The sequence below is a fragment of the Artibeus jamaicensis genome, unplaced genomic scaffold (assembly GCF_021234435.1).
Source record: "Artibeus jamaicensis isolate MK-2021 breed Jamaican fruit bat unplaced genomic scaffold, CSHL_Jam_final contig_519, whole genome shotgun sequence".
Lineage (NCBI taxonomy): Eukaryota > Metazoa > Chordata > Mammalia > Chiroptera > Phyllostomidae > Artibeus > Artibeus jamaicensis.
Window position 1 is genome coordinate 8,327,244 of NW_026521871.1, and position 16,793 is coordinate 8,344,036.

The 16,793-nt window shown below is 36.4% G+C and overlaps 1 protein-coding gene and 1 long non-coding RNA gene across 6 annotated transcripts in view; one reads left to right on the forward strand and one right to left on the reverse strand.

The window, feature by feature from the left end:
• DENND6A (DENN domain containing 6A) overlaps window positions 1-16,793 on the forward strand; it is a 69,078-nt gene that overhangs the window by 37,089 nt on the left and 15,196 nt on the right. For 2 of the 5 annotated variants that reach the window (XM_053669294.1, XM_053669297.1), the window contains 7 exons: window positions 2,876-2,981; window positions 3,521-3,600; window positions 4,680-4,742; window positions 4,938-4,988; window positions 5,501-5,556; window positions 14,070-14,192; window positions 15,768-15,863. In XM_053669294.1, the coding sequence (XP_053525269.1) occupies window positions 2,876-2,981; window positions 3,521-3,600; window positions 4,680-4,742; window positions 4,938-4,988; window positions 5,501-5,556; window positions 14,070-14,192; window positions 15,768-15,863 (575 nt within the window). The remainder of the gene's footprint in view (window positions 1-2,875; window positions 2,982-3,520; window positions 3,601-4,679; window positions 4,743-4,937; window positions 4,989-5,500; window positions 5,557-14,069; window positions 14,193-15,767; window positions 15,864-16,793) is intronic. The other 3 variants (XM_053669295.1, XM_053669298.1, XM_053669296.1) reach the window with 2 other exon arrangements.
• LOC128628025 (uncharacterized) overlaps window positions 514-16,793 on the reverse strand; it is a 56,344-nt gene continuing 40,064 nt past the window's right edge. The window contains exon 3 of the long non-coding RNA XR_008392342.1: window positions 514-2,208. This is a non-coding gene — a long non-coding RNA (uncharacterized LOC128628025). The remainder of the gene's footprint in view (window positions 2,209-16,793) is intronic.

The following is a 16,793-nucleotide window of genomic DNA, read 5'->3' on the forward strand; positions in this document are numbered from 1 at the left end:
CCAAGACTCACCATGATTAAAACGCCAAAGGTTAAAGACAAACAGTGTTAAAAGCATAAAGAGAAAAGCCATTAGTTACCTACAAAGAGTTTCCGTCAGTGTCAGCTGAATTCTGAAAAGAAACTTAGCAGACTAGAAGGGATTGGCAGAAAAATACAAAGTGATGAAATGCAAGGACCTACAACCAAGATTACCCAGTAAAGCTATCATTGAGATTCCAAGGGCAGGTAAAGAACTTTCCAGACTAGGAAAAAACTGAAAGAGATTCAAAACCACCAAACCATTATTATATAAATGTTAAAGGGACTTATTAAAGAAAATGAAGATAAAAAAATATATAATAAAATGGCAGTAAATGTATATCTGTCAACAATTGAATCATAAATAAATAGCAGATAAGCAGAACAGATACAGAATCATAGATGCAGAGAATATTTTTAAGTATTTTTATTAATTATGCTATTACAGTTTTCCCAGTTTTTCCCCTTTATCTTCCCTCCACCCTGCCCCCCAATCTTCCAGCATCCCCCCTTTAGTTCATGTCCATGGGATATACATGTAAGTTCTTTGAGTCCTCTGTTTCCTATACCATTTTTTATTTCTCTCTATCAATTCTATGCCTACTAAATAGGCTTCTTCTTCCCTGTGCCTTTTCCCCGCTATTCCTCCCTTTTCCCTCCCCATTGAACTCCTTCTGTGTGATGTCCATTTCTATGGTTCTGTTCCTGTTCTGGTTGTTTGCTTAGTTTTTGTTTTCATTGTTGGGTTTTATTTAGGTTCATTTGTTGATAGTTGTGAGTTTGTTGTCATTTTGTTCATATTTTTTATATTTTTCTTAGATAAGTCCTTTTAATGTTTCATATAATAAGGGCTTGGTGATGATGAACTCCTTTAACTTGACCTTATCTGGGAAGCACTTTATCTGCCCTTCCATTCTAAATGAAAGCTTTGCTGGATAGAGCAATCTTGGATGTAGGTCCTTCCCTTTCATGACTTGGAATACTTCTTTCTAGCTCCTTCTTGCCTGTAAGGTCTCTTCTGAGAAATGAGCTGACAGTCTGATGGGAACTCCTTTGTAGGCAACTCTCCTTATCTCTTGCTGCTTTTAGGATTTTCTCTTTGTCTTTAATCTTGGGTAATTTAATGATGTGCCTTGGTGTGTTCCTCTTTGGGCCCAACTTCTTTGGGACTCTCTGGGCTTCCTGGACTTCTTGGAAGTCTATTTCCTTTGCCAGATTGGGGAAATTTTCCTTCATTTTTTCAAATAAGTTTTCAATTTCTTGCTGCTGTTCTGCTCCTCTGGCACCCCTATAATTCGGATATTGGAACGTTTCAGATTGTACCAGGGAATTCTCAGCCTCTTTTCATTTTTTTGGATTCTTGTTTCTTCATTCTGATCCAGTTGGATATTTATTTCTTCCTTATGTTCCAAATCGTTGCTTCGAATACTGGTTTCCTTCTTGTCACTGTTGGTTCTCTGAATATTTTGCTTTGTTTCATTTGTTCTTTCATTCTTTGACCAAGTTTAATCAGTTCTGTAAGCATTTTAATTACCAGGGCTTTAAATTCTTCATCAGTTAGGTTGGCAGTCTCCTCATCGCTTAGTTTTCTTTCTGAGGTTTTGCTGTGGTCTTTCATTTGGGCCATATTTCTTTGTCTTGGCGCAGCTGATAGGTTGTAAGGGGGCGGGGCTTTAGGTATTCACCCTGGCAGGGTAACCCTCTTTGCTGCACTGCATGTGGGGGAGGGGCCATATAGGGAACAATGCAGCTTGCCTGCTTTTCTCTAGCACACTTTCCAACAGATTCTTCATTACACTGGAAGTATCTCCCACCCAGGCAACCCTAGCCTTAGCCCACAGTCAGCTCTGAGTCTTGGTTTTCCCCTTAAGTCAGTTCCTTCCTTGCAGCTTTGCACAGCTGGCAGTTAGCCCCGCCCCCCAGCCGCCTCACTGGGGCTTTTCTGAGTGGGGGGGATTCATCTGCCTTGCCAGTCTGATTGTTCTGGTTGATTTTTTCTTTAATTCCTTGGTTGTTGGAGTTCCATGCAGTGTGATTTTTCTGGCGGTTTTGCTTATTTATTGATTTTAGATTGGTGGTTATCCTCCTCTTGGTTGTGCGAGGAAGCAAAGAGTTTCTACCTATGCCTCCATCTTGGCCAGAACTCTGATGCAGAGAATATTTTGATGGTTGCCAGATGGGAGGGGGGCTAGGAAGATCAGGGCAAAAAAGGTAAAGAAATTAAGAAGCACAAATTGATAGTTACAGAATAGTCATGGGATGTAAAGTTCCAGACAACATACAAGCATGACCCATGCACATGGACAGTGGTGTGGGGATCACCCGAAGGAGTGGGTTGGCTGCTAAAGAGGGAAAAGATGGCACAGCTGTAATAGCATAGTCAATAAAACATACTTTAAATAAAAACCTCTATAATTTTATTAACCAAAGTCACTGCAATAAATTCAATTAAAAAAATAGTCATAAGTCTTAATTTGAAAAAGCATCACTTTTGACCTTTTCTGAAAACAACAAGTTCACCTAGCTAATTTCTCTTTTGCTAACAACAATAAGAGCTAGGCTTTGGAAATTATCTGTAATAATATTCTGTTTATAGTAAATTCTTTTTTCTGGAAAATGCATTTCTGTGAATATGCTTTTATGTTCTTAAAGTATAGTAGTAAGTTAAAACTTTTTGCATTCTGCAACTGTAGTTTTATGTTTCCTTTAAACCGTCTACTGGAAAAGCCTTTGTGTTTCAAAATCCATACTTTTTGCTGAGTTTAGCTTGTTAGTAATTGATAATGTAAGAAATGACAAACTTAAATTATAATCATTAGGGAATTTTAAAAAACATTGTTTTTTTTTCCCTCCAGTCCTTGGTTTTGATCAGCAAACTACCATATATTCATTTTTTTCACACTGTACTCAAACAGATTGCACCAGAGTATTTTGAAAAGAGCAAACCTTATTTGGAAGCAGGTAAGTTCAACATTGTGTGATTTAAGTGCCTTTATGAAAGAGTTTTAAAGTTTTTACTGTAAATGATCTGATAAAAATTGACCTAAAAATTAGTTAAGAATTTTAGGGTGGGAGAGAGATGTCTTTTCCTAGACATACCAATGACTATCATTTATTATCTCCTTTTGTATCATAGGCTAATAATAAATGAATACTGAGTTGACTCAGTACTATTGAATAGGAGCTCTTATGTTACTTAATACAGAGAGGTCTCTGCCAGATGGTGTGCTTTTGCAGCTAGTTTTAGTAGTAATAAATGAACAGAAAAACTTCTTTAAACCAATTATTTTATTGCTTTAACAAATTTATTGACCAATTTATATCCTAAAATAGGTGTATTTCTGGTGAAGTGTAAGGTATTTGTATTACTTTACTTTTTATCTTCCATCCTTCCTGGTATGTTTTTCCTGCTCTGTGGAAAGTAGAGTTTTAATTTCTAATATGCTATTTTTCATATTTCTGTTTATACTAAGGAAGTATTTTATTTTGTTTTTTTTCAGCTTGTAATGATGTCGATCGATGGCCTGCCCCAGTGCCAGGGAAGACATTATACTTGCCTATTATGGGGGTGGTAATGAAGGTAGTAGCTTATATTTCATTTGTCTCCTTTTTAAAAGATCTCTAGGACATTTCACACATGAGTTTTGCTTTTTAACTTCCTAATAACATTCAGTTCTGCTATTGCTTTCACTGGGGTTTGTTTTGTTTTTTCTTTTATGTGAAGAGTTACAGAGATACCACAGTTCACCATGCTGTATAGAACCATTAGTCAGACAACTCCAGGGGCCCCTAATCCCATCATCCTGTAGGATTTGCATAAGGGGTTCATTCTTATATAATGCATGTGAATGTAAATGCCACCTAAAATTCTTCTACGCCATGGCCCTCAGAGATGAATGGTATTGCAAAATGTGTAGAATCAAGTATGAATTACTTAAAATTAAAAGAAATTAGGAAAGCCATTGGTTTTTAGTCTTAAATGATCTTAACATGTAATGTCAGACTGAACATGTCCATCCTAGGGTATTGCTCTCTATTAAGTTTCTTTCTTTCATTTTTAAAAGTAAATCAGCATTTTGCTCTCGGGCTTTGTATGAGTGTGATCTGAGTGCTTTTGTAATTCATTTTCATGTCGGACTTATTTTTGGCAATGCTGTCTCTTTAGATGTGTTTATTTCTGTAGGAGCTGTGTTTTGTTTTCCCTTAGAAATCATCAAAAGCAGTACTTACAGTTCTGGGTTCAGAGTTCTCATGGTTTTCTATGATATTTATCCCATAGTTTGCAAAGCTTGAGAGGGTGTGTTTGGCTTTGTATATTAATGAAGCAAATATTGGAATAATAAACAGGAAGTGGTACGAAGTTGATGTCCTTTTTTATGTTTTTCAGCACATTTGCTTCTCATTGAATTAGTGATTTCTGTATGTATGGGAGTGTAGAGACCTTGGTTCACTTACTTCTGCTGTGACTGAGAATAAGTATGACTTTATTTTTAAATCTGACATAAATACTTTGTTTTTATGGGTTTTTAGGCATTGCTGAGTATACCTTTTTAGCAGCAGGATAGAGCACTCTGCTCCGTCATTGAAGTGGGACTGGAAAATTAAAGAAAGGACATTCATTCTTTTGTTGCCCAAGTTAATTTCTTTTTTCTCTTTAAGGTACGGATTCCCACATGTCATGACAAACCTGGGACAACTCAAATAGCGCAGTTAACTCAACAGGTAGTGTGGTACTGTGATAGAATAATTCAGCACATAGAGTCTCTATAACAGAAATTTTAAACTAGCAAATACAGTTTCTTGGGTTTATGATACACTTCTGAATATTACTGAAATATCCTAATACAAGTTTATAAATGAATTGATAATAAACTTCCTGATGTTTCTGAGATATTTTTCTTGTTTTTTCCCTAGTAGATACTGTCAAGAACTCAGAATTTATACTGTGATTGTGAGGACAAGGGGAAAGTAAATATTATTTTTAAACAAGATTTAATTCTAATGAAGCCTCTTAAAGAATGGTCAGCAGTCTTCTGTTTTCAGGAAGCTTAGTCAAAAGGATTCTGTAGTTATGATTGCCTTTCATTTTCCCCCTAACTACATCTGTTTATGAGTGGCGTTGAATTTTTCATTTGAAACAGGACTCCCATTGTTCTTTGAATTAAATAAAATGGAGAGCAGAAGGAAAGCTAATTTTGCCTGTTACATATATCAACCAGTATTATGTTACCATTTCATATAGTTGTGAATTAATCTGACTGTTGAGTTAATGCTTTAACCATGGAATTTGTGTTTCCTTGACCTTCTGCTGTGTTGGGAGAGATTGGTTAAGACACATTCTTTCATGGCTTCTCTTTGAGGAAGAGAATCTTATAAGATAGGGCAATATGCTAATTGATCATGAGATAAATAGCCATATTTTAAAAATCAATTTCTGTAAATTTTAGTGACATCTCTATTTTTTCTTTTCTATCTCTTAGGCAGACACACAAATATCTGTTATTTTACCTACTGTTCATGAGGTAGATCTTTTCAGGTAAAGAGTAAAAAATTTTAATTGTCTTTTCTCATTTGCTTTGTGATGTTAATTTCTTTAGAAAATGAATGTTCTTATATGAAATCTGGAAAAAATTAAAAGAAAATAATCATTATGTTTCACATGTTATAAATCAGTGGTTTGTCCATGACTGCATGTTAGGAAAATTTGGATATGGATTGGGATATATTACATAGTAGAAACAAATTGTTTTGGGTTGATGTGAGAATGGTATTGTAATGATGTAAAAAAAGTGCACTTATTTTTTTTGGAGATGCGTTTTAAAGTATTTCGAGGTGAAATATGAAGTTTGTGTTTTAAAGTACTTCAGTAAGAAAAAATAATTGAAGTAAAAATGCCAAAATATTGTCAACACTAGGTGATATGCATAAAGTGGTTCTTATACTATTATCTTTATTTTTCTGTATGTTTGAAACTTTTCAAAATGCAAAATAAGAAAAAATATGATCTAGCAGTTAGAAAAGAAAGAAGGAAAAAGTACTGATGTTTATGCCTTACACAGAGCGGCTAAATAAGAATCTTTGGGTTGGTGCCCAAGTTCTAGCTCCTGGGCGGTTCTCACATGTAGAGAAACAACTTGAGAAACCACTGTTATAAACAAGCAATTACTAAATACTAATATGTGTAATCAGCAGTGATGTGAAAGACTTTGAATAGGTTTTTATTTTTAACTGATTTTAGAGAAAGAAGGATGGGGGAGAAAAAGAGAGAGAGAGAAACTTCAATTTGTTCCACTTATCTATGCATTAATTGGTTGATTCTTGTATGTGCCCTAACTGGGGATCAAACCCACAACCTAGGTATATTGGGACAACACTCTAACCAGCGAAGCTACCTGGCCAGGGACAAATGGGTTTTGGTTAGATTTATTTTATATGTGGGTTTTATGTGTGAGTATGAGTGTGTGACCTTCAAACTGAGTGGACTACTGCTTCAAAGACTGATTAATTTTATATGCTAGATTTGTTTTATATACTGACCCTAGTACAGCCCAGTAATCCCACTTTTATGTATTTACTCAATAAAAATTAAAACATATTTATACAAAGACCTCTGTGCAAATGTTTATAGTGCCTTTATATACCAGCCTAACACTGGTAAATGGATAAACAAAATGAGATATATGCATGTGCATGGACTACTACTCAGCAGTTAAAAAAAGGAATGAAGTATTGATGTAGTCAGCAACATGGATGATTCTCAGGAGCATTATGTTTAGTGAAAAAAGCTAGATTTTAGAGAGCTACTTACTGAATGTGTACATTTATACAGTGTTCTAGAAAAGGCAAAACTATTGAGATAGAAATCAGGTTAATGGCTGCCTGGGAGTGGGAGAGGGAAATGGACTACAAAAGGGATGGGAAAATTTGGGGGGGGTCATGGAACTTCTGTATCTTTGGTAAGGGTGAATTTTACTCTATATAAGCTATAAATCTTAAAAAATTAATTTTCTTAAAAAAATAAGTGTAGCATTCTTACGATGAAAATGGGAAGTGTCCTCCAAATAAATGAAAATAACAGGAAATATGTACTAAGAGGGATTCATACTATTCATAGTTTTGATACTTAATTCATTAAGGAATAAACTGAGTAACTGGCAAAGTTAATATAGAATTTAGTTACCAGACATATTTTCTTTTGAACTACTAAGTATATAAAAGTCTTAATTCTTTTTTATCATCAGTCATCTTTGCTTTTGTAGTAATTAATTCCACCACTAACACCTTTGAAGAGTATGTGTCTTTTCTGGTGAATATGAAGTACATGTTATTTTTTTTTTTAGAAGAACAAGTTAGTACGTTCTTAACAATTAAAAATTGTTTAATTTTTGTTATTCAAATTCAAGAGGTGAGAAAACCAAACTTTGAAGAATAATAACCTTACACAGCGAGAGTACCATGCCAAGCATTTACCATAATCTCTGATAATGGATTAATGCTTTATCCATGACAATATTACTTTGTGTAGGTAGAGCTTACATTTTACCTTTGTTAGTGTAAATGAGAGTTTAAATGGTTATCAGTTATATTGAAGGTAATAGTTTTATATCAAGACTGAGCTTGAGGACTTCCGCCAAGATGGAGGCATAGGTGGGAGCACTGTGCCTCCTCCCACAACCAAGTTTAAAAACAACAAAGTTTTAGCAACAAAAACGCAGCCAAAACCACAGAAAATTGAACTTCACGGATGTCTGACAACAACGAACCCTTCAGCCAAACTGATAAACTGGTGAAGGAGGGAGCAGGGAGACAGACCATGCAGGCCCCAGTGGCAGGAAGCGGCAGAGGGGACCGCAATTGTCCCTCTTTGACCCCACCCCCACCTACAGCATCACAAACCAGCGACCTGGGTGGCCCCGCCCTGGTGACCATCTAAGGCTCCGCTCCTCATACCTAACAGGCATGAACAGATCAAAACATGGCTCAAGAACAACTCAGAGCCCCAGAGCCAATAAATCTAAGCAAGGAAGAAATAGCCAAACTTTCAGATGCACAGTTCAAAACACCAGTGATCAGGATGCTCACAGAACTGGTTGATTTTAGTCACAAATTAGAGGAACATATGAAGGCTAAACTAATCGAAATGAAGGGAAATGCACAGGAAACCAATAGTGATGGAAAGGAAACTGGGACTCAAATCAAAGGAGTGGACCAAAAAGAGGGAAAAGAAGACCAAACAGAAAAGGATAAAGAAACAAGAATTCAAAAAAAACGAGGAGAGGCTTAGGATCCTCCAGGACATCTTTAAATGTTCCAACATCAGAATTATAGGGGTGCCAGAAGGGGAAGAGGAACAGCCATCAGTGGAAAACTTATTTGAACAAATAATAAAGGAGAATTTCCCCAATCTGGCAAAGGAAATAGACTTGCAGGAAATCCAGGAAGCTCAGAGAGTCCCAAAGAAGTTGGACCCAAGAAGGAACACACCAAGGCACATCATCATTACATTAGCCAAGATGAAAATGAAGGAGAGAATCCTAGAAGCAGCAAGAGATAAGGGGACAGTCACCTACAAAGGAGTTCCCATCAGACTGTCAGCTGATTTCTCAAAAGAGACCTTACAGGCAAGAAGGGGCTGGAAAGAAGTATTCCAAGTCATGAAATCCAAAGACCTACACCCAACATTGCTCTACCCAGCAAAGCTTTCATTTAGAATGGAAGGGCAGATAAAGTGCTTCTCAGATAAGGTCAAGTTCAAGGAGTTCATCATCTCCAAGCCCTTATTATATAAAATATTAAAGGGACTTATCTAAGAAAAAGAAGATAAAAAAGATGAACAGTGAAAGGACAGCAAACTCACAGTTCTTAACAACCACACCTAAAACAAAAACTAAGAGGATAGCTAGATCAGGAGCAGAACCATAGAAATAAAGATCACAAGGAGGGTTGGCAACGGGAGTGGGAGAAGGAGAAGGGGGGAGAAGGTACAGAAAATAAGTAGCATAGATGGTAGGTAGAAAATAGATGGGGGGAGGGCAATAATAGTAGGGGAGATATAGAATCTAAAGAACTTGAGACACGTGGTCATAAACTAAAGGGGGGGGAATGGTGGGGGAGGGGGTGCATAGGGTGGAGGGGAATGAAGGGGGGGAATAGAACAACTATAATGGCATAATCAATAAAATATATTTAAAAAAAAAAAGACTGAGCTTGAGCAAAGGACAGACCTGGAAAGATGTTTGAAGTTGAAAGACAGATGCAGTTGAATGTAGGGGCCAGTTTCCCTCCTTTTACCAGGTCAAGACTCTTTAAACTACTGCTTCAGGGACCATGCCTTTGGTTTTTATCTTTCTGTTGATCACAGAAATAGTATTCTCATTTAGTTTTTAAGTTGAGCTTGGAATTCAGGGACAGTTTTCTTCAAAAGAGACTGATACTCTCTTGCTTAGAGTCCAGTACATTTCACTTCATGATTATTCACTGACTTACTGTCAGTTCTTCACAAAGCAAGAGGCATGTAAATTACATGTCCCCTTTATCCTTCCCCTTAACTGTGGATCAAAAATATATTTTTTAAATGTTATGTTGTAACACTCTGGTTTCTGTTCCAATTGCACAAATCTTTTGCCTTTTTAAAAAAAGTTACGTTGTTGCTGATTAGTACTATATAGTTAGGCCTATGATGATTGCATCTGTCCTGAACATGTTTAGACTTCCTTTCATTAAATCCTAAACAATATGCTCTAACAACTATTTACATGGAATTTATATTAGGTATTATAAGTAATCTGGAGATAATTTAAAGTATGTGAGAGCGTATGCATAGGTGACATGCAAATACTATGCTATTTTATGTAATGGACTTGATCATCTATGGACTTTAGTATCTGCAGGGGTCATGGATTCTACCCCCTATCAATGTAGAGGGACAACTGTATACATGCATTTAAAATAGAAAAAAATATATTTAAAGTTATATATTATATATAAAATTTTGAAATAATCACAAATTTACAGAAAACTGGTAAGTGCATTACAGAAGACTTTTTTGCCTGAACCATTTGATTTTAAGTTGGAAACGTGATGCCTCATCACCTCTGAATACTTAAGTGTCTATTTTCTATAAATTAGGACACAATGCAACTATCAAAATTGGAAAATTAACATTGATAGATTAATGTCATCTAATACTAAGACCACATGCAATATCAACAGTTTTCACAATAATTCTTAGTTGAGAATCATCTGTAGTATTTAGTTGTCATGTCTTTCTAGTTTCTCTCTTTTAGTCTGGCATGGCCCTTCAGTCTTTCTTTCATGCTTGCAACCCTGACATTCTTGTGGATTATAGGACGGTTATTTGATTCAGGCTCTGCATCTTTAGCAAGGAAGTAGTATACAAGTTTGGCTTCCTTGTTACTGATTATGTTCACTTTGATCACTTGATTTAAGTGGTGGTCTCTGCCTTGGCTAGTGTGGCTCAGTTGGTTGAAGCATTGTCCCATAAATTGAAAGGTTGCTGGTTCGATCCCGTCAGGGCACATACCTATGTTGTGGCTTCCTCCTGGTTGTAGCACGTATGGGAGGCAACTGATGGATATTTCTCTCTTGCACCAGTGTTTCTCTCTCTCCCCTCTCCCACCTCTGTAAAAGCAGTGAAAAAAGTATCCTTGGGTGAAGATAAAAAATAAAATTAAAGTGGTGTTCTCTAAGCTTCTTCATTGATAAGTATTCTTTTTTCCTTGTAATTAATACTTGTAATTAAGTATTTTGCGGGGAGCTACTTTGAAAGTATTGTATTAGTTATTTCTTGCTGTATAATAAAATATTCCAATACTTAGAATCTCAAATGGACAGACATTATCTCATACAGTTTCTGAGGGTCAGGAATCTGGGAAATGCTTAGCAGGATGGTTCTAGCTCTGGATCTGTTATGTAATTGCAGTCAAGATGTCAGCTGAGGTTTAGTCAACAGGACAGCTGGGCCTGGAGATCTGCTTCCCTAGATGGCTTACCTACTTAGTCGTTGGTGGATGGAGGTCACAGTTCCTTCTTGCTATTGGCAGGAGGCCTCATTCCTAGCCATGTGTGCCTCTGCATAGGGCTGCTTGAATGTTCTCACATCAGCACATGGCCTAAAGAAGGCTGAAGCCACAATGACTCTTACGACCTAGCCTTCAAAGTTGTACATTGTCACTTTACCTTATTCTGTTCATTACCTGTGAGCCACTAATTCAGCCCATACCTAAGAAGGGGAGAATTAGGCTCTGTGTTTTAAAAGGAGTGTCAGTAAATTTGTAGAAATATTTTAAAACATTACACTGTTTATGTGTATCTGTATGGACTTTCTGTTTCCTGTTTTTATTCAACTGGTTATTAAAATCCATAGTTGTCATCTATTTTCATCTTCAGATTATCCCCACGTTGACCAGTGAGAACCATTTCAACCCGGTCTCTCTTTTTCTGCCATATTCTTGTCATTTTTAAAAACACTTTCTTGCTTTCTGGTTTAATATGCTTCAGGCTTATTTTTTAAATTAAAAATTGATATATAATTCACATATTATAATACTTACTCTTTTAAAGTATATAATTTGGTGGCTTTTAATTATCACAAAGTTATGTGACTATCACTACTATTTAGTTCCAGGACATTTTCATCACTTCAAAAAGTAACCCTGTACCCATATTAGTACTTACCCCCCATTCTCTGTTTCCCAGCCTCTGGTAGTCACTGATCTACTTCCTGTCTCTATGGATTTGCCTATTCTGGACAATTCTTATAAATACAGTCATACAACATGTAGCTTTTGGCCTCTACCTTCTTTTTTATTGTTTTCATGGTTTATTCATACAGAACCATGAATTATTACTTCATTCTTTTTGTGGTCAAATAATTTTCCATTGTATGGATATATATCACATTTTGTTATTCATTAATTCATCAAAGGACATTTGGATGGTTTCTTATATTTTGGCTATAATGTATAATGCTACTATGAACTTATGTCTTTCTGTGAACATTTATTTTAAGTTCTTTTGGGTTCCAAGATTGTCTTTTATTTTCTCTTGCCCATTGTCAGAATCAGCTATTTCTCCAAAGAGCTTTGGCTTTTTTTTTTTTCCCCAGTGGAGACTTAGAAGCCAAGAGCTGGTCACTAGTTGTGCTCATTGCTATTGGATATCATTGGTTTTAGGCCATCTTAGTGACCAGAGCTAAGGAATATTATTTTATATATATATATATACATATATATATATATATATATATATACACACACATATATATATTATATGTGTGTATAATGCATGCATACATGTATATTCACATTTATGTGCATCTTTACACACATATTTATGTCTATTTCAATATATATTGAAAACAATACAGTCACACTAATACCCCCCATCCCAATCCAACATGACAGGGTTCACTCTAGTTTTCTTCCTTTCCATATGTATATTTCTTTTCTTTGAGTAACTACAGCCTGTCACTCCTTTTTTTTAATTTATTTATTTTTTAGAGAAAGGGGAAGGGAAGGAGAAAGAGTGGGAGAGAAACATCAATGTGTGGTTGCCTCTCATGTATCCCCTACTGGGGACCTGGCCCGCAACCCAGGCATGTGCCCTGACTGGGAATCGAACCAGAAACCCTTTGCTTCACAGGATTGTGCTCAATCCACTGAGCTACACCAGCCAGGGCTACCTGTCATTCTTAACTTAATTATTTGATCAGTTCTGTTAGTAACTAATCTCCCTCTCTGCTGCAGCCCTCTTCTGTGAAAATGCCTTTCTTATCTCTCTTGGGCTTTGTCTGACACTCTAGACCCAGCTGCCCTTCATGGACACCCTCTTTATCCTGCTCAGGCTCTGATCCAAGCCACATTGACCTCCACATGGTTACACTCCTACCCAAGCCAGGGTTCCATATCCCACACTAGGCCACCTCTCCATCTGGAACCCATCCTCTCACACTGCTTGTACTCTGACTTCCAATGCCCGGCCAATGCTCATATGGATGCCCTCCTTATCCTACTTACCATAGTATCGTATTATGCACCTCTCTCCAGGCCATTTCTCCATGTGGACACCCTCATTTCCCTGCCCTGACACCCCACTATTAATAACCTCCTCAACCTCTTATGGCTCTGCTTCCGTATCACACTGCCCCTTCAAGTCCCTCACACTTCCTGGACTCTCACCCAAACCAGATCACCTTCATACATTTATACCTCATCATGTTTGGATTCCAGCAGCCACCCCCTCTACCTGGATGTCTACCTTATCTCAGATAAGCCCTGACTCTCCCTCTCTGGGCCAACCAACATGTCTCTCTTTCCCTCCTGCCAGATATTCCTACCATGAACGGTGCTGTGCTTTAGGATTGAATTGTTTAGGAAGGAAAGAGAAAAAAAGAGTTCTTTTGCCTTATCCTTGAACTATTTAATACTCTCTTTTTTTTTTTGCTCTTCTTTCACATTTGTCTTCTTTTCTTTGAATAGTTAAAATTAACTTTTCTAACTTCCATCTCATAGATTTGTTGCATATTTTTGCACTTAAATGTCATTCTTTTTCTTTTTTTTTAAAAAGGTGTTTTCAACTAGGTTAACTGGTTATGATTTTTATAAGTAGATAAGTATTTTCCCCTAAGCTACTATGAAAAATTATTACCCTATCAGGAAGAAATTACTAAATAAGTAAAAGTTACCAAATGTCTGAGGTTAATTCAAATGCCAGAGTTTTATCCTGATAGGCTTCCACCTAATTCCAGGGTTGCTATAAAAATACGCAGCATTTCTCTATGAAGAGGATCTGTCTAGGAAATCATTGTGTGTTGTATTAGAAATCCCACTTGTGATATGTTTTCATCATTTTTTAATATAGAAAGTATTTGCTTTTAAACTAAGCATCACCGTATTTCATATGAATTTGTACACCAGGTCAAGGTACAAATAGCTGGAAAATTTATATCAGTGTGAAGTTTTTAGGATGATTATGTAAGAACTTAAGTTGGTTAAATAACAGTATTTTTACTGTGTTAACACCTTTCAGATGCTTCTGCCCAGTTTTCCTTCATAGTCAGATGCTTTGGGAGCTGGTGCTGTTGGGGGAGCCCCTTGTGGTCATGGCACCATCACCTTCAGAGTCTTCAGAGACTGTATTGGCACTTGTTAAGTGAGTATATATATATTTGGTTCATGATGGTGATACTTGTAGCACTTCCCCATTTGTTACATGTTTGTGCATTTATTGCATTTATCCACACAACAGCCTTGTAAGAAGGTAGTGTTCACTATAGCACAGATTTATGGATGAGAAAATTAATTCAGGCTTAATGAGGGCTGGAACCATGTTCTTGTTTTCTTGCACAACAAACACATTCATTTACTTACACCTGTGATTTTTCAACTGATGTGCTGCAAGAATTCTAAAATCATACAATACCTGACGATTTAGTTGAGGACACTGACCTCTTTTCCCTTAGATTTTTTATTAAAAATTACAACAGCCAATACAACAGGAGTCATGAGGTGTGAACAAATCTAAATGATGCCAGCGCTCTCCTCAGGAACATACCAGCGCCTTTCCTTTCCCCCTCTTCTCCCCCCCAGACACATGTTACTGTTGCCTTTTCCTCTCCTTAAACTCCATGGGCTCTTCTTTCGCTTCTGTAACTTATTTCCTGTGCTTGTGCAGCCCAGGGGGCTCTCTTCTGTTACCTCTATAACTTCCTAAAAAAACTTTCTCTTACAATTTGAAAAAAAATAATTCTTTTTTGTCAGATCGGTAAAAAATATTGAGTTGGCCAAAAAGTCTATATGTTTTTTTTCTGTAAAATAAAAGACATTTTTCATTTTCACAAATAACTTTATTGATTTGGATATTGAGTATGTTGGCTATCTCCCACATGGATAACGTCGATTGTTCTCAATTAATGAGAACAATTGAGAACTCTTGATTTAATCGCTATCAACTTCAACTGGTCTACCCGACTGTGGAGCATCATCCAGAGAGAAATCTCCAGCACAAAACTTTGCAAAAACACTTGTAACACATTTGATCAGTCACAGCACCTTCTCCATACACTACACAAATCTTTTTATGCATTTCAGTTGCATTTTTACCTTTCTTGAAATAATAAAGCATAATATGCCAGAACCATTGTGTATTTTCTACCATCTTCAGTATTACAATGGCTACACAAAAATTCACCAGTTTTGATGTTTGTTTTTAAATGCATGCTGATATGACCCCTGTCATGATACAGTCTAAAAAAATTGTTCTGAATGAGCTTAAAGACAACTAAATACTACTAGAGCCATCTTATGGGAACCAAATGAACTTTTTGGCCAACCCAATATAATACATTTTTTAGTGTGCTGCAGGATTTTAATTATTAGTTTATGTGGGCCATGAGATGAAAATGGTTGAAAATTGCTGACTTAACATGAAGTTGGTACCTGATAAATATTAGTTGCATGAATGGTCAGTGTCTAGTGAAAGGCATAAAACTAGTCAATGAACCAAAATTTCATCCCATCTTCTGCCCCAAGTCCAGTGTTCTTTTAGTATGCCATTTCACATTATGTATTTCCATTTGCTTTCTAGTTTTCTGAAATGAGTTTACCATTTATTGAAGCAGATAAATTTTCCTATTGGGGGTATACTGTGTATATGGATATTTTATAGTTATTGAGCATGGCCTTTAATTTTGTGTCCTTTGTTTTATATATTCTTCTTGCTCCACAGCTGTATTTCTCCATTGAAGTACTTCAGTGATTTCCGACCTTATTTCACTATTCATGATAGTGAATTCAAAGAATATACTACCCGTACTCAAGCCCCGTAAGTAAACAAAGTAGCTTTTATCAAGCAGTTATAACCTTTATAACCAAATTATGTAGAGTAATTTTTGACAATAATTTAAAAGTTTAAATTTTGAACTTTTTGGCAGATTGATTTTATTGAGGAAGGTTTAAGGAACTGCTGGCTCACATTTCAAGAGTCGGTATCTTATTTTTCCTTGATTTATTAGTGGGAGCTGTATTATCATTAATAACCGTACTTTCGGTTCTTCCTTTAATACTTCAGGACGTCTAATGGCATCAGTTATCTCTTCTTGCTCTGTAACTTCTTTTTCTTTCTCTTCATTGAATCTGCATGTAAACATGAAAATTCTTCCTAGTTTATAAATAGGGGAAGATTACCTTACCCTTCCCCTTTTAGCTCCTGCTATATTACTCACCTTCTTTCATAGGTATGTGTCTAGAGTAACAGAATAAAAATAACCATTTCTCAATTTCCTGGTTGCTTCTCAGTCCATTGCAGGTTGATTTCTCCATTTCTACTGAAGTTGTTCTTGCCAAAGTCAGCAATTCCTATCTCCCTGCTTGATCCAGTGGATATATTAGTGCCCCATTTTTTCTGCTTTCCCTTTCTTGTAACATTTAAGATGTTGACCTTGAAAATATTTTTAACCCTGCTACCACTCTCACCTGGCTGTCTGGTGGCGCATCTCATTCTCCTGTGCAGTCTTTTCTTTCTTTGGTAGCCCCTTAGATGTTGGTGTTCTCCATGTTGTGTTCTGGGTTCTGATTTCAGACTGATGATTTTTTCTGTACAATCTTATCTGTACCCACAGCTTCTGTTAAAACCTTTATTCTGATGACTGAAGTTTATGTTCCCAGCCAAGATCTGTATAAGGTGCAGGTCTGTACATCCAGGTTTAATTTATTTTTAACTACGTTGCTACCTGGACATCTTAATGGCAACTAA